At 38.0% G+C, this 24,179-nt stretch overlaps 1 protein-coding gene across 3 annotated transcripts in view; it reads right to left on the bottom strand.

Moving 5' to 3' along the window:
- The window catches only part of LYRM4 (LYR motif containing 4), a 111,114-nt gene that overhangs the window by 12,624 nt on the left and 74,311 nt on the right, over positions 1-24,179 (bottom strand). For 2 of the 3 annotated variants that reach the window (XR_009724443.1, XM_061346576.1), the window contains one exon: positions 4,319-4,689. The exons of the other annotated variant lie outside the window; for it this stretch is intronic. Coding sequence is in view for 1 of the 2 variants with exons in the window: in XM_061346576.1 (XP_061202560.1) it covers positions 4,627-4,689 (63 nt within the window). In the remaining variant the exon portion in view is untranslated. Of the gene's footprint in view, positions 1-4,318; positions 4,690-24,179 lie in introns of those variants that run through there. 3 annotated transcript variants of the gene reach the window in all.

Here is a 24,179-nt window from a genome sequence, read left to right as displayed (position 1 = left end):
TTTAAGAGAGGGAAAATTACTTGCCTTGGATTAGCATATTGCCAAAGACTGGTATAAATATTTATGGAGTGCACTCTTTCAATAGAAAGCCTTTACATTCTTCACATGTCTCCATAGTTCTCTTACTCTGAACACATAAGAGAAGTCATTTGGATGCACTACTTAATACCACTTCCCTCTCTTGTAAGTAGATATTGGGCTTCACAGTAAAAAAGGTAAGTAGTTCAGAAAGAAGCACCTCTTGTCACACATCGATGGTAGTTTTCTGTGTAAACTGCAGAATCCTTTGAAGGTGCATATGTTTGTGACACAGGTTTGAGAATTCTGAATTTTTTCATCTTACAGTTGTAGAAAATACACAGTGGTAGAAGAATTACTGCCTTCTCATTTCTCCTGCTTCCACATTAAGGGCTCATGAACCATTCTTGTGCTCTAAAACACTGAAAAAAATAAAAAGAATGTAAACTCTCAGTAAAAGAGCTACACACCTTCCATCCTTTTTAGTTTTATAAATGTCATCAAGCAAAAAGTATGAAATAATGATGCCTGTGTTAAGAACTGTGGAACAAAGCAATCAGTATACTCCCAACGTGAATAATGGCAGGATTTCACTGTAGATCATTATGGAAAACTCAGGAAAACAGTCAGTGCACAGCTCTTTCATGGCTCTGTTCTTTGTTTTGATGTATGGTCTGTGCTGGGTATCTGGAGAGGTGCATTTATGTTGCATTACAGAAAGGAGGTTGAAAGGCTGGTGCTTCTCCATAAAATTATTCTTGTACCTGTTGATGTTAAGAGGGTGAGTGTAATGCTTTTAATGCCTGGAAACTTGGTGAAGTTTTATACAGAAATACCGTTTTAGAAATGTAAGTTAAAATACTTCTTGGCCTATTTCAACACTGTATGTAAAGCTTTCACATGCTATTCCCTCGAGTTGCTTTCCTCCAGGACAGCTGTACCTCTGATAGATCTGGGCATTCTGAAACTGAGCTTTCAATTGCAGTAAAATCTCCTGGGAAGCTGTAACACACAACAGAAATCCCTGTCCTTTAAACAGTTACTGATATTAGACAAATTGTCCTTTTTTTTTTCTTCTTCTTACAGAGCACTGTCTCCAAGTTTATACTGTAAAAGTCACGACAAACTTCAGGGCATGTAAACATTAAAATTTTGGTGCGTACTGCTGAGGTTAATGGTTTGCTAAAATGTTGAGATCAGGAACAGAGAAACATTTTTAATATAACACAAAAGCAAGCTTGTTTTCACTAAGACATTGCAGCTTTAGTAAAGATATTGCACTCCCTTCTAAGGAAAAAGGATACACTTTTTATAATAGCGGACATTGTACATAAGTCATAGGATCATTCCTTTGTGTTTAAACTATTCCTGTTGTTTACACTGCTTTAACAAAATCCAACAAAGCTCCTGACAGCGTGCCAAGAGAGAGATTTAATGAGTATTGCAGCGTAAACGGAACTGGTGAAGCGCAGAAGGTGCAGTTGTAAGAGCACAGCAACTCTGAGGCTGGACCACAGTGCCAGCTCTACAGTTCGCTGTCTCCAGCAGTGACAATGAGCATATGCCTATCCATGAGTAAGAACAGGGCAAGCGGGTTCAAACATAATACTAAAGTCATCCAAGCCTACAACTATTATTGCAGCACTGGACTTCCTAAGCCAGATGTGGCTCTAAGTATTTTCCTTTTGTAGTTTGTAGGATTTCGATGATAAAGCATTTGGTGTGTTTTTATACAGAACTGGGTTATAACAAAATTACTTAAATGGGCAAGAGGCACAGAAAACATAATATTTCTAGTTATCTTCCAATCACAAACAACTAATAGGCACAGAACTGACAGTAGCACAGTGTGCACTTACATGTGTGTTGGTAAGGAAACATACAGATCTGTCCAAAACAGAGAACAAACATCTAAAATGCAGTGATGTTTGAGTATTAAATGCCAATACTTTTGAGTAGTAAATGCTAATACCTTTCTAACTGCACTTGTGTTAAGTTAGAGAGTATACACAGGCTTTTGTTCTTTGGCAGCAGAAGTTTTCTTACATTTGTTCTAGTAAGTAATGTATAAATACTGTATGGTAAGTCTATGGGTCATTTGGAATAAGGACTAATCTTCCCTTGGGTGATAAAGCTACCAAACCTCTGTACCACAGATTTTGGGGGGAAGGGAAATTCCAGAGCCTGATTTTTATTTATTTATTTTTATATTTTCTTGATGGGCCCTCTTTGTAAATGTATCCTGAAGGTTACTACTGATCTTTTGTAGGTATGAATAGCTAAGGGGGATAATCTGAGAGGTAAGCTTGAGATAGAAAGTAGGAGCAGATGGCAGAAGTCAGGAGTGCAGTACTGCTGTATCCACCACCAAAATTTGACAGCAGAATTTTCAGGCATTAATGAAGGAGTAATCTTCTTAATACTTTTGAGGGGATTAATAAGAAATTACACATTCTTGTGCCTGCACGCCTGTATGACAGCATCTATGATCTACAACTGCATTCTCACTGGAAGCATCAATAAAGAACTTCACTGGAAAGGTACTGGTATTTTGGAAGAAATTATTATGTATTTAAAAGGCCTCTCTACTTGAAAACAAACTTTTCTTTTTCTATTTTTTTTTTTTGTGAAGATGGTGGAAACATAGGTTTAAATAGCAAAAATGTTACTGGAGTTGTCCCTCTTTATAAATTAGGGCTACACTATTTATAAGGATGTTTATTTTGTTTCCTAGCATACATTCTCAGATCTCAAAACAGTATGCAGTGCTTGTTTCAGTAATGAAGCTGTTTTAAACAACGATTTTGCATGTACTCTTTTAGGGATCCAGTTCCTTAAAGCTTAAAACTGGCAGCCCTTCCAAACCTGTGTCCTCTAAAGTGTAAGATGTTGACTACATGCGAGTTCGCTGGAACCTGAAATGGTAATCAAACCCTTCTTCCCCTACACTTTCACTATTTATTTAAGTGCACTTAATTACTCAGTTGCGAATGTGGAGATTTAAAACACAGAATTAAATGTATATTACCTGTAAGATTAATTAAATTCAATTTTAATAAAATGTTCACTAAAAGCAATTTACACTGCACCACTTATACACCTAATAAGAGGATAATTATTACTGTATTTACCTTTAATTTGAAAGAGAGTGGAGGCTTCATTTGTAGTTTCAGGTAGTCATGGTATCTTATTCCGTGCACTATATTGTTAATGGGATGCATGACTATACATTTCAATCTAACTGTATAAAATTATAAAATACACTTTAAATGATGGTAGTGAGGAATGGGAATTTGTTCCAAATTGGACATTTTGTCTATCCTCTGCTTTAATAATGTTATCCCACAGCCTGAACAATGCAGAACTACAGAAATTCTAAACGAAGCTGACTTCTGGGAAGCAAGAAAAATAAGGGGAGGTTTTTAAAGGCCACAATGTCATGGAACTAGTTTTGAGTTTCTGTCTCCCTACTTTAAAAAAGCCAAACTACAACAAACCCTTGAAGAAAAAAGGAATATTTTTTCCCTGTATGCTATTAAAAAAGCTTTGTATTGCTTAGTTTTTCTGCAAATTTCTAATAGAAGACAAATTCAAGCACAGCAATGACTTGAACAGAACCTGACTAAATTTTTTACTTTTTTTTAATGTACTGTCTTAAAAGGGTTGATTGTTCTATAGATTTAATAATAGCCAATAAAACATGATACTGAGTGTTCCACTTTTGCTAGGCAAAGCTTGCTGCCAATTCCTGACTTTCACCATTTGAGTTACTGTTGTAGTTAGGTTCTTTTTCTCCTGCAAAATTCAGGAGCTTTGTGAACAAGGGAAACCTTGCGTAAAGGGATGTGGGGCTTTCTGCCAATAGCTGCACCTCAATAAATTCAGAAAAGGACTCAATGGTGAAAACATGTTTTAAAGCTCCCAAGCCTCAGTGATGTAAGTCTTGCATTCTGCTGTTGTGATCTGTTAATTGCTAAAAGTAGGATGAGACTGGCTATTACGAACTCTTGGAAACTACAAAAAGAACTATTTAAATTTTTATGTTACCTTCTGAAATGTAAAGGGATGCTCTTTAAAAAAAAACCAAACCACAATATACAGTTTATGATTATTGTAAGCATCAAGGTCCAGGAAATGAAAACTGTTCATCCCTGGTTTTAAAATTAACTATGTGTTTAGTAACATGCTGTGTATTTTTAAATGAAACAGTATCAATAAGAACTTTGTAACTGGGTGAGGGATTTTAAATCTAGCACATCTCATGCTCTGTGAGAGACAAGGTCTGCAGCAGAGAAATGTATCTACTTACAGGCAGTTTAATGAAGTTTTATTGTCAAAGTAGGGCAGGAACTATTCCATCACATGGAACATACAAGCACACACATTTCAAGACTATCTTACATGCTATCATAAATCACAGCAATACATTTTAGAACAGGTGAACCATTAGAAAATAGTACTTTGGTTGCCAAAAACTGAGTCTCTCAGGCATTTCTTCCGCTGAACAGAAAAGCTCAGACATGTGCAGTGAGTTTACGCTTCTGTATGTGGCACTGTAGGATGCTGACAATGGTCCAGTGTCGCTTCAGGATTGGAGTCTTCTCACAGCTATGTGTTTTCTGGACTCTCAATAACCAGTTTCTGCGTGGAATACAGTTGCCCAATAGTAACCTGAAATCAAACCAAAATATCAGAAAGCTGAAACCAGAAAGGAAACAGGTCATAATTTCAGCTGCATAAGAGTGATTTAAAACTCCAAGAACTGAGTAGCCCATATGTCAAGCTTTTTTATAACGACATTTTTTTCTATAAGCATATATGTGTAAATAATCTTGTTTCAGCCCAGATGTTAAGAAAAATAACTGATATATAACATATCTGCATATATAAAATCTTGAAACCATGACACTGAGGAATACTGTTCAAAGGATTGTATTTAGTTGATATTAGAGGTTACTACAGAGGAAAAGCAAACAGGCTGTATGTTTAGAAAACTGAAAATATGCGTATTATGAAAAATAAAAAGATAGATACAGTCACCAGGTATTTCTCACTATGCTTTTTTGGTGGAGACCCTAGATATTAACTCCATGGTATGGTATTGCTTTCCAGTTCCTTTGGAATCCTGATTTAATCTGCCTTACACAGGGTGAAACCAGTTACAGTTAGCTCAGCAGTAACATTTTACACACACTGTAACTGACCTCTTGCTCATGAGATGGTATTGACACCTCATATATATGTGATTTCTAGTGCATTGAGGAAATGAAAAATGACAAAAATGCAACATTGATACTTTGATTCCTCTTGTTCTTTAGTACTTTCCAGTCTGCATTGTAACGCTGGTAAATTGCAGGCAGATGGGCAGCTGGCAGTAGTCACACACAGCTCTTTGCTTAACAGTTGTGATGTGGAAGGAAGAAGTTTCATGCAAGTAGGGTAATGTAAGCAGGAGAAAACAATTATTTTAAAAGTATGAATTTTTGAATCTAATTTTTAATATCTGTTATGCCCTTTCTCACCCCTACTTCCTCCACAAAGCCTAGGTACACACTAGCTCTGTGTCCTTTCCACATACAAACAAAGTTCTTCTATTTAATTATGGAATTAGGACAAAAAGGCTAGATGCTTAATTACACTAAGTACAATTTAATTATTAGAATTTAATACTGCACAAACTAAGCCTGACAACGAGTCAGGCTGTGAAAATAGTGAAAAATTACGGGGGCAATTTTTCAGCATTTTTAATTTACCATTTTTGAGGGGGAAGAAAATCTGGCTGCTCTTAAATAAAAATCTCTCATCTATGCCCACACTCACATAAAATGTAAATAATATTGCCTTTTAGGAAATGATCTATTTCATTTTGATAAACAGCCTTGTCTGAAACTTGTAACACATTGATTTTAATCTTGAAATATTTATTACAAGGGAGAATTTATGAGCCATTCTTAAAGGAACAGAAGTTCTCTTCACCAGCAAATTTCCCTTCTTTTGGCACTCTGAGCTACGTTAGTAACAGCATATGAACGACTCAGATTATATTTTAAATTACTTATGAAGTATGTTGCACACAGAATATTTAAAACAAAGGCTGTGCACAACTGTGGCATGTGTTACCAACAGAAATTTTAAGCTGTCAACAAGTGTTACTTATCAAAGAGAACTCGCTGTTCTGGGTTATGTGGCAAGCTATACACTTCAGTTGCTGCCTTACAACAAACCATGCTGTAGTACTTAATTTCTATATACTGTGTTTTGGAGCCCAAAGAATCTTTAATCCTTTCCCACACAGTAGAGCAAATTTAATGGGAGGCTCAGAGGGATTATAAAAATGCTGAAACCTGAATTGCATTTCTTTTTCTCCACCAACTGGGGAGATAGATGAGACCGAGTACGTGACTTCTCAGTCAATCATACTCAGCCGGGGCAGATGGCTTTGTAAGGGAAAGGTACGACCTATTTGCTGCCCCTGTGCCAACAGGTGATATTACCTACTGCTGTATATCTTGTCTTGAATGCCATGAAACCACAGATGTGTGTGTTGACCTGCTTCCTTAGCAAACCACAGGCATGCGGGCATTTCAGTGAATGCACAGTGCTGTGGTGTCTGCCTTCGCTGGGCTGCTGCAGCTCGCCTGCTCTGGTGCCTCCCTTCCAGCAGCTATGCCATGCCATACCATTTTAAGCTGAACTTTGAAACATGAAGAATTTTTTAAACCATTAGCCTTGAATTTCTAACATCATGATCAAGCCTTTCCCATGCACTTCAGACAAAACAAACAGACCTTCTGTTTATAGCTGCTGAAAAATTCACATCAATAAACATCCCCTGCCTCAGCAGGACTGCACCAGTATTTACACACTGACACTCATTACCCCCCTGAATCAAAACAGCATTCTTACAGTGTCCTCACCGACGCTAAGTCTAAAGAAAGGACTTAAGCAGCAAGCATCACTGTGTATCATTCCCAATTTAAAGACTTAAGTGGCTATCTGTTGTGCTCTTTTTTCATCATGTGAGTTTGTAGCTTGTACACCACATACCATGTACTCTTCTGGTAGATGGCTGGCAGCCAGTGCATAGGTCAGTGTCAGGGTATTTTCATTAATCACAGGAAGCTTTTGTGGAAAAAGGCTCTACTATTTGTTCAGCAACTTTGTTACCCAGAATTTCATTTACCTCTGTAAGGTAACATAATGCAATTAAATTCTGCAGGAAAGAATGTGCAATAAAGAACCACTCTGCCATCAGGAGAAGATAATAAATAGAAATATAAAGGCTGCTTTTCTAATCTGAATGAATTATTTAATGTTTAAGTTCTGCCTGCAAAATTATGTACTTTAAAAGTAAGTCTGACAAGTCCAATCACCAAACCCTGACAATTTCTCCTGATTCAGAGATTCAGGACAAATCTATACAGTCAGTTTTCTCTTGTGAACTTGAAAAACTTAATCTTGCCTTCCATCTGAATCCAGGAGAAGACTCAAGGTTTCAGAATGGAATTTGTCAACACATAAGAGACAACAAACAGGGAAAAAGAAATGACTGAACAGTAAGCACTGGCCCATCCTGTAACTCAACCATTTTCTGGTGATTAGGTGCTTATGTGTTCAGACAGAAACAGTACTTTTCCTTGCTTGTGGCTGGCAGCAGCAATTACAGGGAAAAGCCACTTCAGGGAATCTTTTCCCACTATTGGGAAAAGCAAGTAGGAGAGGTTTTCCCCAGATAACAGAGTATCAGAGATGTGTATGGGGAGGTGCAGTAAAAATTAAATAGTAAAATTAAATAAAAAGAATTAAAGAAGTAGAATAAATATTGATAAAAAAAGATCCCCATGTCCTGAAGACATTAGAAGAACATGCTATCACCCTAAAAATTCAACAAATCCAGTCAAATTGCCAGCTGTCCTCTCAAACAGTCTGTGGTTGACCAGTGCCTGACTCCCAGGGAGACCTGTGGTGGCTGCTGAACAGGGTATATATAACTTTTATGCCAAGCCACACGATAGATACAACTGCAGGGGGTCAGTGGTGACCTGGGAGGGAGCCTGAAACCATGGGTCTGCTTCCTATCCAACACAGGCAGTGGAGTAGACCCTGCAGACTTTGTAAACTACTACTAGATCTTCTTCAGCTTTTAAGGTATGTGGCGTGTCTTGTGGGTTTTATTCATATGAAGGATTTACTTTGCAGCTCAGAGTTGAGGGAGAAATGACTGCTCCTGCAGAGCTGAAAATAAGGTGACTGGGTTTTAAACCTTTTTCTAACTTGCCTTCGTCATTTTAGAGTGCATGGTACTGCTCTGGAAGGTATGATGGCATCTTTCCTTCACAGCTCTGTATATATAATAGATTCAAAACATCTGTTGACTTTAATAAACCATAATGTTTAACTTTAATTTTCTCCTCCTTAATTGTGCTGGCTCTGCAATACAAAGGCCAGGTATCCCTTTTCCCCATGTATTTAACAGAATTGTAATTACATGGTGAATAACCTGTGAGCTCTAACAAATCCTGCTGAGCCCTGATGAAGACACTTTTTCTGTTACCGAACTGCTCATCATTATCTTCCTACCAAACAACTATCTACCTGCTTAGGTGAGGTTTCAATGACAAATTTCAATGCCTTAAAATTACTTGGGTAAGCAGCTAGGTAGCAGACCTGAGGAAAGGTGATGTCCAAAACGAAACGGCTATGTACAGCCAAATCAGGTGGATCAGAAGAAGGATGTCCACAGCTTCAGTAAACAAATGCAAAGCCAAAATGACAATAAACCTGGCTTCTAATATCTCTTAGCAGGAGTGACACATGAGAAGACAATTTAGGTCCCAGCCCTTGAAGGATGTTAGCACCTAGCACAGCTGGTGACATATCTTGATTGAGTTTCCCAGTTGATGATGGGGAAATATTATCTTCCTAATTGCAATCAAGAGTATGTTCTCACATTAAAAAATGCAGTATGACTACAAATCCTTGTGTCTTTACCACTGCTTTCTAAGCTAAGTCAATGTAAGAGTGGTACAGAGGAGCTTCTCTTGTCTGTCCCTTCTATGTCTTCCCCCGTTTCTAACACAAATAACAGAATTAACAAACCGTGTTTATTTAGTTACTGTCCCCTTATTTAAGTGTAGCTTCTGAAGAAATCTCTAGGGAGCAATTTTCTGCCCTCAAAGGCAAGCCAACCCCAGGTTTTTTTTCATGCACTGCTTATTTTTCAGTGGCAGACAAAAGCAGGAGTGGCTTAACAGGAGACGGTGCAACACTCGCACTCTACGGAGAATTACTTTATAGGTAAACACAAAGCCTAAACACACAAAAGTGCCACTACAGTTCAGGAATATGGAAATGTAAGAAAGCAATTCTTCAGCTCTCAATTATTCCCAAGAGGGTCATCACAGGAGAAGTAAAAAAATGTTTCTTGTTTTTCTTAAGTGCAGATGATAACTAAAGTTAGTGCACTAAAAAATGGTTTTACACAGTCAACACATTTACATATATAAATATATCTGTAGATTGTTATATATATATACACACATAAATGTATATAAAATATATTAAAAAAACAGTCTCTAGAAACATCGCCATCTTCTCTCTTTTGCTGCAGGGAAGAAATGGTTACCTTACTACAGCCATGCATCACACAAATACATGCATTTGCCTGGTTCTTTATTACAGGGAAGAAAGAAGGAGTCCTGTTTATTAATGTATCTATACCATACACAGACATATTTTAAATCAGATTGGTTCATCCTGTTGCACCTGAAAAGTTGACAAGTGTACCTCACAGGTACTCTGCTGAATCTTAACTAGGAAGAAAAATCCCTGATGACACCACAGTCATGTTGCATAACGCTGCTGCAAATCTTGGCCTCTAACACCACAGGAAGAAGTTACCTTACCCATTAGTACTTTCTTGCGCTATGATTATAAATGCATATTAAGTGAATGATTATAAATGCATATTAAGTTCTTGAAAGTGACAGGCACAGAAAGGTACAAGAATAACGATTACTTCTAAGAACTGGCAACAGCCTTAGCAGTTGTTTAACTACTATCTTGTTGGATGATGCCAATCAATTTGCAAAGATATGTGAAGTTGTTATTGTTTTTAAGAATCACCATGTTTTTTCTCCATGTCCAAAGCCAGGTATTCTATATACAGCACACTTTATCATAAATATTTTTCATCTTAACAAAAGCCAGTTTAATGTTCTTTGAATGGATATAGAAATTTTTGAAATTATCTTGTATTGCAATAATAAACACAGCAGTAATTTTAGAAACTCAAATGGAACTAAAACCTCATGGATAAAATCACTGCTTTGCCAGATCTTTGTGTCCAGTATTAAACGCTGTAGCAGCAGCCTTATTTATTTTTGCTTAGGAAAGAATGTTGAAAAACTGCACTTGGCTCCTTAAATACATAGTTTATTCCATTTCCTCAGAGCTGGAATCAATATGGAAAAAACTGTATGATTTTAGAGACGATTCCCTTATTTTCAGTGATTCCATTTGTCTATACAGGAATGGGAAAGGAAGCGAAGGAAAGCAGAGAGCTGGAAAGTTAGAACTATTGTATAATTTACTTCTGCCTGTATTTTGCAAATGCTGTTTTCTTTTTTCCTTTGTGACAAATCATCTTCTACAGCTACACGAAGCTTTTGAAAAGGCAGGAAAAGTTAATTTATAGCTACCATTTGTCTGGCTTTCACTAAGTAGAAGGTGTGAAGTAAAGTAAACCAGCTAATGGGTGAAAATTTGTCTGAAAGTTATTTCTCTTAATGATGATAAATCATGTAATTTTGTTAGAACCATACGTACTTTATCTTGGTACACCTTTATTCAACCTATCATCAGCAGGATGACATATTTATTTAACGCTCTTATTAATTTATTCTGTGGTCTCCCTGAAGAGATACTCTTCAGTGAAAAGAGCAGAGAATCACATCTAATCCCTCAAAGATTAACACATAAAATACTGTAAACATATATACTCATGTGTATTTGTATATGATGATCCAGAATAGCAGGGGATTCTTCTTTTTAAGTTCTGGTTATTTCTCAGTTAAAAGAGTGGGTTGTTGCTGGTTGTTTTTTTTTTTTTTTTTTAAATTACACAAACCTATTATTATCCCTATAGACAATACGGGTATGACAGACATAGCCTTTGCTCCAAATAGCTACACACTTGATATAGCTTGAAATAACAAGTAAGGATCCTCAACAGAGAAAGAAAAACATTACAAAGTCAAGTGGATAAGAGATGTGGTCCTTCAGTAAAGTCATACTGTTTCCCTTCTCTCAGTTTTTGCAAGCCTTTTGGCCTACAGAATAAAGGAGTGTGACAAGAAAAATGCCATCTTAAAGTATGAAGGGCCCAACAGCAGATGGCACAGGTAGCAGCCTGCTGGGAAGGAGCAGAAGCATCCCGCTGCTGCTGCAAAAGTAACCTTACAAAGATGTCAGACAGTGGGTCAAAGGATAGCAAAGAATGACTGATTTTGGGCTTTAACAGGCAGATGAAGGTTTGATACAACACGCATCCAAGGAAGAAGCAAATCTGAAGAGGTAACACTCTGACCCAGTGTGATCTTTGCATGCTTTCAGCATCCTGGCAATCTCCAGGCTCCTACCTCTCCTCTCTTCCTGCTACCTGCTAACGTATTTCAGCATCTTGCCTTTTCTCTCCTATTTACATATAAATCCTCTACCTCCACAAAGTAGCTCAAACTCTTCAAAGTCAAACACAGAAGAAGCAAATCTTTTAGTCAATACATGTGGGTAAAGGGGAGAAAATATAGGCTGATCTCAACATAGCATGCAGAGAAGAAAAATTCACTCAGTTAAGGTGTGGAGTGTGGCACAGAAAGGAATACAAAACATCAGTACTTGAAAATACAAAGACCTGGCTAACATTGTGCTGAGTGTGGTATAACAGGTACTCTAGTAATGCTGAGACATTTGGTATGTAAATGCCCAAACCATTCACAGAGGACCCTATGTTTTGCAGCAACTACATAAGCAGAATTCATCAATGCCAGTGGGAGTGCCTGCCTTACTTTTGTCAGTAGTATAATACAACAGCCACTGTCACAAAACACACATTCTGCACTACATCCAGGAAAACACTGTAATGTTTCTGTATCACAGATACACTAACCCCACAATACATACAAAGACTAAACTGTCATTATAAAAGGAATATATTTCACTCCTTGGTGTCCTCTTGGATCCCTAATTGTAAGAGAATTTTGGAATGAAACACTGAGGAAAATTTAGTCCTTACAGGTATAAACACTGAGAAGAGTGCTAAAGTAATTTTGTAGCACTAATAGGCTTTCAGTGTGAACTACCGCAGAACTAAAAGGAGCTGCCAGTTCCCGCTTGACAACAATCATAATTAAAGGACCGCATTTTACAATATTTAAAGTCAAATACTAGAAATGCAATGTACTAAAAAAATCAGCTTTAGCCATACCTCTCATGTAAACTGGGTAATGGAGCTGCTGGGAAGGGCTGCAAAACAGTTGCACAGGGATGTATATGGCATGTTTGTAGGTTAATGTCTTTCAGAAAATGACTTACGCACCTGTGCCCCCCTCCTTCTTGATACAGCACATCACCTTCTACAGTTATCCTCCCTCCAGGCTCCAGAAAATTTCTGCACAATTTCTCATTTTGTTCCAAACCACTGGAACTCAGAGAAAGCTCCAGACACCAAATGGCAAGTGGACTTTTGTGTTTTAACTGAGATTTGCCTGTCTAAATGATGATTGTCTAAAGCCTTGAAAAGCTTGTATGCTTTATCTTCACCATATTTTTAAGTGAACAATACATAAAGTAAGTGCAAGGCACCAGAGTACATGCATTGGGAAAAGGTAAACTTCAGGAGCTAAGAACATCTTGAGACAGCAGGTACTAAGGACTGAAAAGCAAGACTGGCTGGCTGTAATTCTGGGAGAATGCATGTGGGGGTCTGCATACAAGAGAAATGCCAGAGAAAATATCAGAGCTCACCCAAGTCAAAATCAGTTCAGGAGTGTTTAAGTCCTGCATGGTGAGAACTGACAAAGTCTTCAGTGAAAAAAATGCTGCCAGTGTAGCAGCACAAAGCAATGTAAATTGTTCTAGAAAATGTGTTTGATTTGGCAGCATGAATAACTGTGGTCATCTGCTGCCTTGAAGCCAGTAGCTATTCTGATCCCAGCTGGGCCTGTGCTTGCTTCCATTTAAAGTTCATACCTGTAGTATCATGGCACAACAGTCACCCATGCACATTCGCTACACTTGCACTTTGATTTTTATAAACACGAAGTTTTTGCAGTATCTGCAGTACCAAAGCATGTGATGCACGTACACCTGCAGTAGTAACTCCGTGAGACAAATGGTAAACAAATACAAAACATGTATTATGCTTGCGGGCTCTCCTATGGAAGCTGAGTGGACACTGATCCTTGAAGGACCCTGCCCTATATTTTACAGGAAATATATACAGGTATCAGAAGTACAGGGAGGTGTAAGTACTCTCAGAGCTCAGATTTTAGGATTACATGTTTAAACAAAAGGATTAACTGTAGCTCATAGGAAAACTGCTACAATTAAGTCACATTGGCACAATCACCTACTACAGAAAGATGCACCAAATAAGGCAAATACTTTTCATTTCAAGCAGAACATACTTGTGCACATCTGGCAAGGCAATACAGTATTTAACTAAATAAATTTGGATTTGTGTTTCTGTTTATTCTGAATCTTATCCAAACCACCAAACATAAAGGGGAAAAGTTCAGGTGATTCACAACTGCAGTACTGTTTAACCTAGCAATTTATATTTTCTGTTTTGCTAATGGCCTTTCAGCCACAAGAATATTTAAAAACCTGCATTTTTCTTTGCTTCTGAAGATTTATTTTGGGAGGTAAAAGACAGTGAGCTGCTGAATTTTTACATGAATGAATGTTAGCTACAGTTCAATTATTTGTTGGTGACTGATCTGCCTCAAGACTTTAGACTGCTCCCACTGAAATTCCCAGTGCTGGTTAGAGGGTGGCACTAGGTACACTGCATTCTGTAAAACTGCCAGGTGCTTTAATGCCATGTTAAAGTAACAAGGCTTTTCAGTGTTTTGGAGAAAACACAGATGTCAATCCTGTCCCATACACACTTTTCAAAGACATAAGACACATAGAAAATCTGTTTCATTTTTTTTCTCCCCTGTCATTCAATAAAGCTAAAACCAAGGATCAGACTTAATTTTACATAAGGAACAATTTACTTTAAAGCTTCAAATATGTCGATTTTTCTGCACTGATATTACCTTACGCACATATCCTGGACATGATTATAGGCTGAGCTTTTCTCTGTACACATTCAAATTTCATGATTAAATTTGAAAAAGCAGAACTAACTGAATTTATCTTTAGAAATACATATGTGTGTATTTCCAGAGAGGAATTTTGTTTTAGGTTTTTTTAATTCAATCTTCACCCAGAAAGGAGCATCCCATTTATGTAAATATAAGCCCCTATTGCTGTGTTCAGCTGATCTGTAAGTGTATAAGGAAAGGAGTAAGCTTTTATTTTTCTGCATTAACAAGATTTCCTTTTTTGGCAAAATTCTAACAGATTACTAAACCACAGTCATCTGTTCTGGTACAGAATCACAAAGATAATTTCCTTGTTTATCTGACTTTTCCCGATGGAGGATATCCAAGGACTTAGTTTTTCTTGCTCAGTCGTCATTCTCGGTTTAGTATCTCCAAATCCCACACCTGCAAGTGACCTAAGCTTCAAAAGGCTTTTTTTTTTCTTTCTTATTTGCCCCCTCTTTTTGAAGTGAAAACCATACAAAACATCCTTGTTCTCACACCATCAAGGAACAGGCAGAACCAAATGCATCAGGATTTGGAATTTCAGCTGGAAAAAAAGCAAGCATTGCCTGGACTGCCTACACTTTTCAAAAACATGAGTAGGGAGCAGTTGAGAAGGAAGGACATTGATGTTTTAGGACTGAGAATGGGTTTGTTGAATTTTGGTCAAGGTTTCTGACTGTGAGTTGTCACTTGCTGTCCACTGCATCATGGGTACCCTGGGATCGATTTTCTGGTTCAGCTCAGTTTCCAAACCAATACCCCAGTCAAAAACTGTGACTCTGATCTACTTTCTTAAGCAGTCTTCGTGAAGCCATAACCACAAAATGCTCCATCCCTCTTGAAGATACTCCAGGTCAGAGTGGGTAGACTTCTGTCTTTCTACAGCCCTTTTCTCAGGGCATGTGATTTTCCCCAGGAATCAACCCCTGCCTCTTAGCATTGAGGCAAATGCCACTTGTAGCACCGGATCAAGCCTAATCCAAGCCCTTGTCCTTTAACCTGCTCAGGTTTAGGTCAGTGTCCTGCCATCAAACTGCTCTGCAGCCATGCTCAGCCAGTTCCATACGCAAATGAGTTGATTTCCCAGTGCTGTTCAGTTTTATGAACACTCAGAATTAATGAGGGAGAAAATATTTATTTGCAAAAGCTCCAGCTTTTGAGCAGAAGATATCTATGTTTGTGTGCATATAGAGCATAGCTTACATTAACTTGTTTAGTTGGAATAAACTACAGCAGCAATTTTTTCTTTTGGCAAAGATAAATTACTGGGTTTAGCACAGCTAGTAAGAGTTAATTCTGTACAAAGAGTTCTTATCAGTGGTGTGGGTGGGAAAACACTTTCAGCAACTGGCTTAATTAGTTCTCTCTTCTTTGCAAAAGCACAGGACAGTTAGCAGAAGAAAAGCAGAGATTGTAACAGAGAAGTGGTATAAAATAATCCTGTTTGCTCTTCTGATTTTGCTAATTCTCCCTTACTTAATGTCACATTAAATGGAGGCTTGCCCTGGTATTTCCTGGCACAGTAACAAATAGGAGTGAAAGGTTAGCACTTATTCCAAATATAGGCAGAAAGCAAACTCCATTCCTCTATATAGGATAGAGTAGAGCATTCCTCAAACAAAACACCCCAGCCAAAACCAAACATCACAGTGATGGGAGCGCCACAGAGGGCTTCCCCCTCAGCAGAGCTACCATATGGCTTGTGGGTGTCTTGTTTAGCAAGGACTGGGAAGCCCGAGCTGCTAACAAGACCTGCTCCCCAGTGCAACCTCTCTGACACAGATCATTTATATGACAAAACCAACACGGGTGCCAAGTACAGTCATTTCAGCTCCACTGCTCCCAGCGTACAGCACGCCAACTGTAGTGCAATAACCCACTGCCACACACCAGCACTAACTTTAACACAGACACCTTCATTTCCATATGAGCTGGCCAAAAGCACTTGAGCTCTTCCACCAGTACATACACATAGTGCAAATGCTCCGCAGCTGTCAGCAAGACAAAGCTCCTACCAGATAAAAACTGGACTTGCAAGATCCACTTGACCTTCTGAAGGTCAGTGAGATAGAGGGTGAAAGGCCAGGAGGGGCACAGATGTTTGAATTTACAATCATTATAGGCCACTTAAGGAACAGCTGGACATTTTTTCTTAGCTGTTTTGTTTTGAATCATGACCCTGAAGCTTGAGTTACAAATTTATATAAAAACCAACCCAAAGTGCTACAAGCCATTATCTGTGTTTCTTTCTCCCAACTGGACTAAAGAAAAGCAGGATTATGAAAAACTTCTGTTAGGAAAATCTGAATGTGCAGGGCAAAAGCAAATTAAAACTGAAGTTTTTTATGAAGACAAACAAACTAACCAATTAATCAGGAAACTCTCCAGGAAAAGCAGGAAGTGAAACTGCAGCAAGAGTGTTTACCTCTATCCACAGTTTCTGAGGGTTTTTTTGAAGTTATTTTTGTATTTGCCCATTCATTTCTTTTGGCAGCAAGTGGATGACGGTTACTCCTATAGACAATATGAAGCAGGCTCATTAAAAACAAGAACTAATCAAAACTTCTTATAGCTTCCCACTCTTCATTTACAGTATGAGCAGCCTGATACTGAGCATAGTATTTTCTAGTACATGCCTCTCCATAACAGTTGTTAGAAAGCCTATGAAATTTTGGTCCTTAGAAGGTTGATGAATCTTGAAAAGTCTGAACATGGGGGAGGTGGGGGAAGAAGTCAATTAAGGGAAATATATTGAATCTAGAAATTTGTCAGTGAAGAATCCTGTCAGAAATAATATCCACTACACCACTTTCCAGTTTCTGTGACTTGACAGCTTACACATTTCTTTGTCTTCTATTTATCTGTATGAAAACATGGAAACAAAAAGGGAAAGTGGATCACTATAGACAGAAAACAGTGAAGCTACTTGCACAAAAGCTACTATGAAGGACATAACGGAGGAATCTCCGTTTTCCCTTTAAGTACTAATCATCTCAGTACTAATCATCTCAGAGTTACTTTTAACAAAAGGAGAGCAAGACTAACTGGCAAGAGATTAGAAGTGACTGTTTAACATATGTGATGTATTATGTCCTTTAACATAGATAGGCATCCCAAAATTATCTTGCTCATTCGATGCCAGCTTGTTTATTTTGCTATTTAAGAATACCATAGAAACCTTACGTTTAAGCCTGTGAACAAAAAACCCCAAACCCCTTTGGGAAAAGAAACCACAAAAAATGAGCCAGTAGATGGCATTGTGGCACTTCAAAAGACATTCCAGAAAATTCCACTTAAAAAACATGCAAGCCTAAGTACTGTGTTTAACCACTTACTGCTTAAAATGCAGTATTTTGCTCCTGCTTGATGCTACACATGCACAACTGAATAAACAAAACCACACGATGTAGCTGCACTGTCACACTAGCCCTGAAACAAATCTCTGCTCTGGTTCCCAAATCCAATTAGATCTGTATGCTAGATTTACAATCTCAGTCTTGAAAAACTGTTCCTTATTTGATGACTAACATCCCATGAGCCATGGCCATCAAGGGGATACCAGAAAGGATGTGATTAGGTGAAAAATGATTCCTAAAAAGTAATCACGTAGAAGATCTTACAACCAATGCAGATGATACTATTTCCTGCCATACAGAAACTACTGCGGAATAGATATTATGCCTTAAAAATTAATTTATGGAGTATTTTATGAATACTCCCATTTTCTTTCAACTAAACTGCTGATATGCCCCCACAGCTAGGGCTGAGAAGACTGTAGCAACCACCAGTTTCTTGCACAACAGAGCAGTTCTCTGTATTGCTTAATCCACAAACCCTTGAGACAATTTTGCAAAACTCAGTGTACAAAAAACCTCAGGTATTTACTTTAAGAATTATATTCCATTCCCAGGCAAACTTATTTAAAGTGACATTAGAGCTGCAATTACCAGCAGTTTATCTGCATGCTACCTTATAGATAAATCTGCTTTGCCTCCACCAGCTCTGAGCAGAGGGTTGGACCAGAGACATCTGGAAGCCCCTTCCAGTCTCAGGTACTCTATGAAGCTTATATATCAATGATCCTCATGATATTAGCCTTTAATAAAAGGTCTAGTGATATTAATTTTGTCAGGAATTTCTAAAAATCCTTGTATAATAATAAAAAAGCTTGCAGGATAATGCAACTGATCTGCCTGCCTTAAGGGCTCTTTATTAAACTCAGTAATGCACTCTAAGTCTCCAGTTGTAGATATTCATGTTTTTTTCCATGTCACTTCTACTAAAACAAACTAAAGCAATCTAGTTTTCCTGATGGAGAATTTCACCTTTCAGTCTTCACTGCTTGATAAACTAACCCTTGGATTAAGAAACAAACAGGCAAGTAAAACTTTGTTCACAAATTAAAATAATAGCTCAAATATTTTTCCAAATTTAATACCTGCAAAGACATTATGCTCACTTGAACAAAGCTATTTTATGTACGTTGAAATTCCCTTCTTTAAGTAGATCTGAAAGACACAGAAGACTGCAAGAAAAATGTGTCTTCAGTCCCCAGATACCAGGGGAGGAGGATATATCCAGATACCAGGAAGGAGGATAACAGCCTACATCAGTACTTGACCAACTAACATCCATGTGGTCAGGAGCAGAGAAAACAGGAGTAACAACTGACAATTTCTCAACAGGCTGGGAGAACACCTTGACACCTGCAACCAATGTGACAGCAGAAACCAGTTCAAGTAGGAAAAGGTGACCTGACTGCTCTTGCTATCATTAAGGCAGGGTCTTTCAGAGTGCCCAGCTGTGTCTACTTCCCACACTCATTCAAAAAGTCTATTGTATCAGAGTGGACCCTTCAATAAATACAGCATGATCTTGCATTGTGAACTCAAAACTGTGGTGGCTCACATGCAAAGGAAAGCATCCTTCACCATCTTCCTTATGATGTGTATTTGATCTTGTCTTCTGTAAGGCTTGGTGCTGGGGGCCACCACAGAACCAGCAAGATGATGATACCCAATGGCACTGCCTTCCAGAAAATTCAACTTAAAATTGCTACAGGCCTGTCTGTAATTTGCAGGGAAAACCACTTATGTGTCAGTAAGAAGTTTTCCCTGTTTTCATCAGTTCCCCTCTGCTATCATGACAGAGGGTTTTCCTCAACTCTTCTGATGAGGAAAGCAACCTGACCAATACAAGACAAGGCACTTTTTGTGGCAAGATTTGGCTGTTTTGCCCTTGCAACTGAATCCACAGAATCCAATTTCCTCCTAAATACATCCAAGTGCTTGAATTTTTTGTCCTTTGGCACACTCATAAATGCCAGTTCTTCTCATGCAGTGAGTGCTTCAAGAGAATCAGACTTGGACCAAATGCAAAAGTATTTGTACTCTGATCACACCAGGTGGTGTTTTCTCAACCCATTCAGTGACTCCAGGTTTAGTGGCCAGTCCATGAACAAATCACGCTGTATGTAGTATTTTTTTGTTTCACAGAAAGGCAATTATAGGCTACCCCCAAAATTAAGTTTTTCTGAAGCTGACTTGTTTCAAAAGCCACATAGTAAACCATTGGTATAAATTCTTTTGGGTTTTTTAAAATGGGCTTGGTGCTGATTTAACAGAGTTGAGGCCATTGTTTAACCCAAAACCAGTCAAAAGGGTTGCTCAGATACTAAAATATAGTGACAACTGTGGTTGTGCTTTCATTGCTCTTTGAGCCCAGTATTATAGTCAGTAAAAAAATACATGCCCTTACTTGAACAGACATAAGGAAGATTGGTAGTAGACTTCACACTAACATAGTCTGAAGTTTTCCCCTGTTGTTCCACTGCTTATAGGACTGGTAAGTATTTGTGAAAGAGCAGCCTCTTAAACCGTGCCCACCTATGATCATAGAGCATCTGGACCAGGCAGGGAGCTCAGTCTTACGATTCCCTCAGACTAGAGGCTCCCCACTGACAACATCTGTCCAGAAGGAGAAACAGATGGCCAACTTCTCTAGACTTTTCTGCCCACCTGACCTGATGTTCTTTACACCAGTCATGTGAGCAGATTTAAAACAGACTGATAAAATCCCCTGGGTAAATTAAAGAGTTAATTATGTGACAATACTTCTCAGTCCTAATCACTGGGGCTTTCTGTGCACTTTCACTAAAAAAGCAGACTGACAGAAAATGCATTATTCTCAAGGTACTACATTTGCTGATTTGCTGTGCAGTTCCAGGGCTGACAACTTTTTGCCATTTCTGAAAGCAGGTTGACAATTTTTTTCCCGTCACTCCGACACTGCCTAGAGCAAATGTATGTGAGGTACAGTAACATCTACTGCTTGCAAACGAAAGGAAAAGCTCTCAACTCAGCAAGAACTAGGTTTCTTAAAAAAAAAATAATTCAAAAATCTCACAAACTGGTTCACAGAACTTCTGTGCAAATCAGCATTTATAAACTAATATTTCTAGCTTCCTTGCAAGCTCACAATCCAATCAATAGTTACATTAAAATATACCAGCAAGGAAAAATACAAAGAAGTAGAGTTAGCCAATTAGGAATTTCTTTAGACTGCAAGCATGCAAATCAAATTTAACTAATAAGTTAAAATTTTCTAAACTTGATTTTGGAGCATTTATATTCTTCCTTCCATAACCTCATTCCTTAACTGCATAATTAGTTAAAGGAAAATTCTTCAAGTGACATTTAAACCATTTTCCCAAGTCTAGTAGGCTTTTATGGTTATTATTGTCTGCATTTGTGCTGGTAGCAACTTCTGAAACTGCCAACTCACTTTTACAGCAGAATAAAGATACTAAATTCTCTAAGTTCCTATGGATACCAAGCAACCAGCTACAGGAGAAAACCAAATTAATGGCTTTTCTAAAGGAAAGGCTACAGCTTAAGTGCAAGTCTCTCTGTTTAGCAAACAGTGAATCAATTTGTGAGAGGGAAGTTGTCAGTGTTTCAACTACAGGGTAAGCTTACACTCAACCTTTTAAGTGATGAGAGAACCACAATAATCAAGCCATGATACCCAACAACACAGAAAAGCAGATTTCCTAAATTCACATGTCAACAAACTGTGTTTTTAAAGTTCAGTCACTGCTGACCTGCAGGAGTTCCTCCCCCTGCAGTAGCTAGGTACCTCATCACCTGCCTTTCATTACTGGCCCTCATTTCCAGTCCCGGCTAAAACTACCTTCTGCTGAATTAAGGGTAAAAGCCACGGCCACGTAACGCAATGGTCACAAACTGAGGTCACTCCTTTCCTGCAGTCACGTTGTAGCTTGTCCCACAGGGTGGCAAATACCCGCCCATCTCTCTGTAGTTTAGATACAAACCCTCTAACATGTATAAATTGGAAGCACTCCTAACAAGAGCTTGTATCTCGCTGTGCTACTTTGTCCCACCTTATGTTAAGGGACATAAATTCAATTGCTTCCAGTCACAGAGGAAAATGTTGAAATGTTAAAGGATATTGTAAGAGATGGACTAAAACTTACCCTAATTACTACAGCCTGCCCAAGTCAATATGCAAGTGTTACTGAACTCCCCATGCAAACTGAGGAAGTTAATCTTAGAATCAAGAATGATAAAATACTGCACTTTCATCAAAAAAAGCTTTTACTTTGAACTTCTGATTAGGCAATAACCATTTTAGGGAGAAACCTCAGGAAATACAGCAAGAACACATTTATCATTTTCTGTGGCTCGGATGATATTTGACATAATTTCTCCTAAGATCCCCCCTTCCCACCACCCAGAGAACTCTGATGCCCTAGATCTATATTGATGACAAGTTTCCTTTTATTATGAAGGCTACAAAGTACTATAGAACAACTTAAATCACAGTCTAGTTAAAAAAGCACAGAGCGAAATGGTCTGACCAGATGCAGTGTTTGGCTTGACCCATGTTAGATTAATTACTTTTCTACTTGATGTTTTTATACCTGAAATGTGAATGAATGCCATTTCAGTCTTTGTCTTACTCAAATAAATCAGGCGCAGCCCCTGCATGCGATATTGCCCTGAATTAACCAGCCAAAGAAGTATCATTCTTACATCAAGGATCTTGAACAGCTTGCTCATGCAAGAATCTGGTCCAGGAGGAAAGCAAAATCACGTCACTCTGGATCTGACAGCAGACCCTAGTTTCTTAAGTACAGGTTTCTAAGGCAAAAGTCAGTCAAATGCATAGAATAAAATGATGGTGTCTAACAACATCCAATCTCCTGCCTGCAGTCTCTAGTTTCATGGTAAGGGAAATGTCAGAGAAGAAGAAACCATCTTTTGGAAGGTAAAAAGATATTGTCAAAAATCAGCAATAAATTAGAAGGGATTATTATTTTCCTAAGAGGCAGGAACTTTCCATCCATTTCAAAACACAGTAAGACTCCTCAAAGTCAGATACCATTTACTGCTAAGTCAAATGATGGAAAGGAAAATGCTACATATGAGTGCCCAGAATTTTAATGCACTGCATTTGCTTTTATAGTTATAAAATACCACCTCTATGCTGTTAAATGTTGAGAACATCAATTTTTATTAAACATGTTTTGCTTCTGCAGTAAACATATAAGAAGGAAAAAAGTCCCTGACAAAGAGATTTGGTCTCTTTTTGCCAATAATGCTAGTCAATATTAGCATGTAAGTTTTTAATGATCCACTATACTGTTTGATTATCCACTCCCCAAAACCACCTTAATTAGCAGAAATATTGATTTTACAATGTTCAGTCCTACAAGTTTAAGAAATATGAGCCAATAAACCTAGTCCTAAATAATAAAAAATTAAACTGATAAAGTAATAAAATTGTAACAAAGGGAGAATGTCCTCCTGCATCTAAATTGAGTTGCAGTAGGCAACATTTTAAATAATCTTAGTCTTCGAATCCTGCTGAAGCAACCATTTATGGAGTGCTGCCTTGCCTTGCCAAGCAAGTCAGCAAGTGCTCCTTGAGAAGATGCAATTGTTCTGTTGCCACAATGTACTGTCTCATTCAGAATATTTTCCTCGAAGTATAACAGAGTCATAGCACAAAGCAAATGGTGCCAAAGGTCTTGCTGACAAGCTTTTCCTATCAAGGAGAAAAGCTACCTGGTCCAAATTCCATTTTTAAAAAGAATAACAGGAAGTTAGTGCTTTTTCATTCAGCAGACAAAAAAAACAATCCTGTCAGTGTTTTGCCTTTTTTTTTTTCAGATTTCTACATCATAAAAAAAACCTTTCTGTTTCTCATTTATACGAATAAGAAATTCTGAGCATCTTTTCAGTCTTAGAAACCATAGCATAGTTACAGTCAACTGACAGATACTTAAAGCAGCAAAAAGAACTCCAATCCTCATAACGTTAACTTTAACTGATAGACTTTAAAGTCTTGAAATGAAAAGCATATGTCAATGTTACTTTGTTTTAAAGCAGCCACAGTATTGCCAGTAATTCCAAAGTTAAAGCTGTAACTATTTAAGCTGCAAACCCTCTACTTCTAAATTCTGTATTTGCACAAGTCTATTTGAAATGTTAGCTGCCTTTTAATATAATAAGATCAAATACTCATCATGCCCAGAATGATCATTTAGTGGAAGACTCTTGTAACTTCATATATTTTAGCAAAAAGTAGACACACCCCCCCCCCCCCCCCCAAACAGCCCCACTCTTCTACATTTCTTTAAAGGACCAAACTACACTGCTAGGTCAGCAGAAAAGGAGGGAGTAAACGGTTTTTAAGTAAAAAGAACACATTTTCATCATTCTTCCTGGAAAGTAAATGTATCTTTCAGGAGAGATAAAAAGC

The sequence above is a fragment of the Neopsephotus bourkii genome, unplaced genomic scaffold, assembly GCF_033783945.1.
Source record: "Neopsephotus bourkii isolate Nb327-2 ecotype Australia unplaced genomic scaffold, CSIRO-AGI_Nbou_v1 NB_272, whole genome shotgun sequence".
Classification (NCBI taxonomy): domain Eukaryota; kingdom Metazoa; phylum Chordata; class Aves; order Psittaciformes; family Psittacidae; genus Neopsephotus; species Neopsephotus bourkii.
Note: the sequence above shows the minus strand (reverse complement) of the source record. Positions and strands in the feature narration are given on the sequence as shown.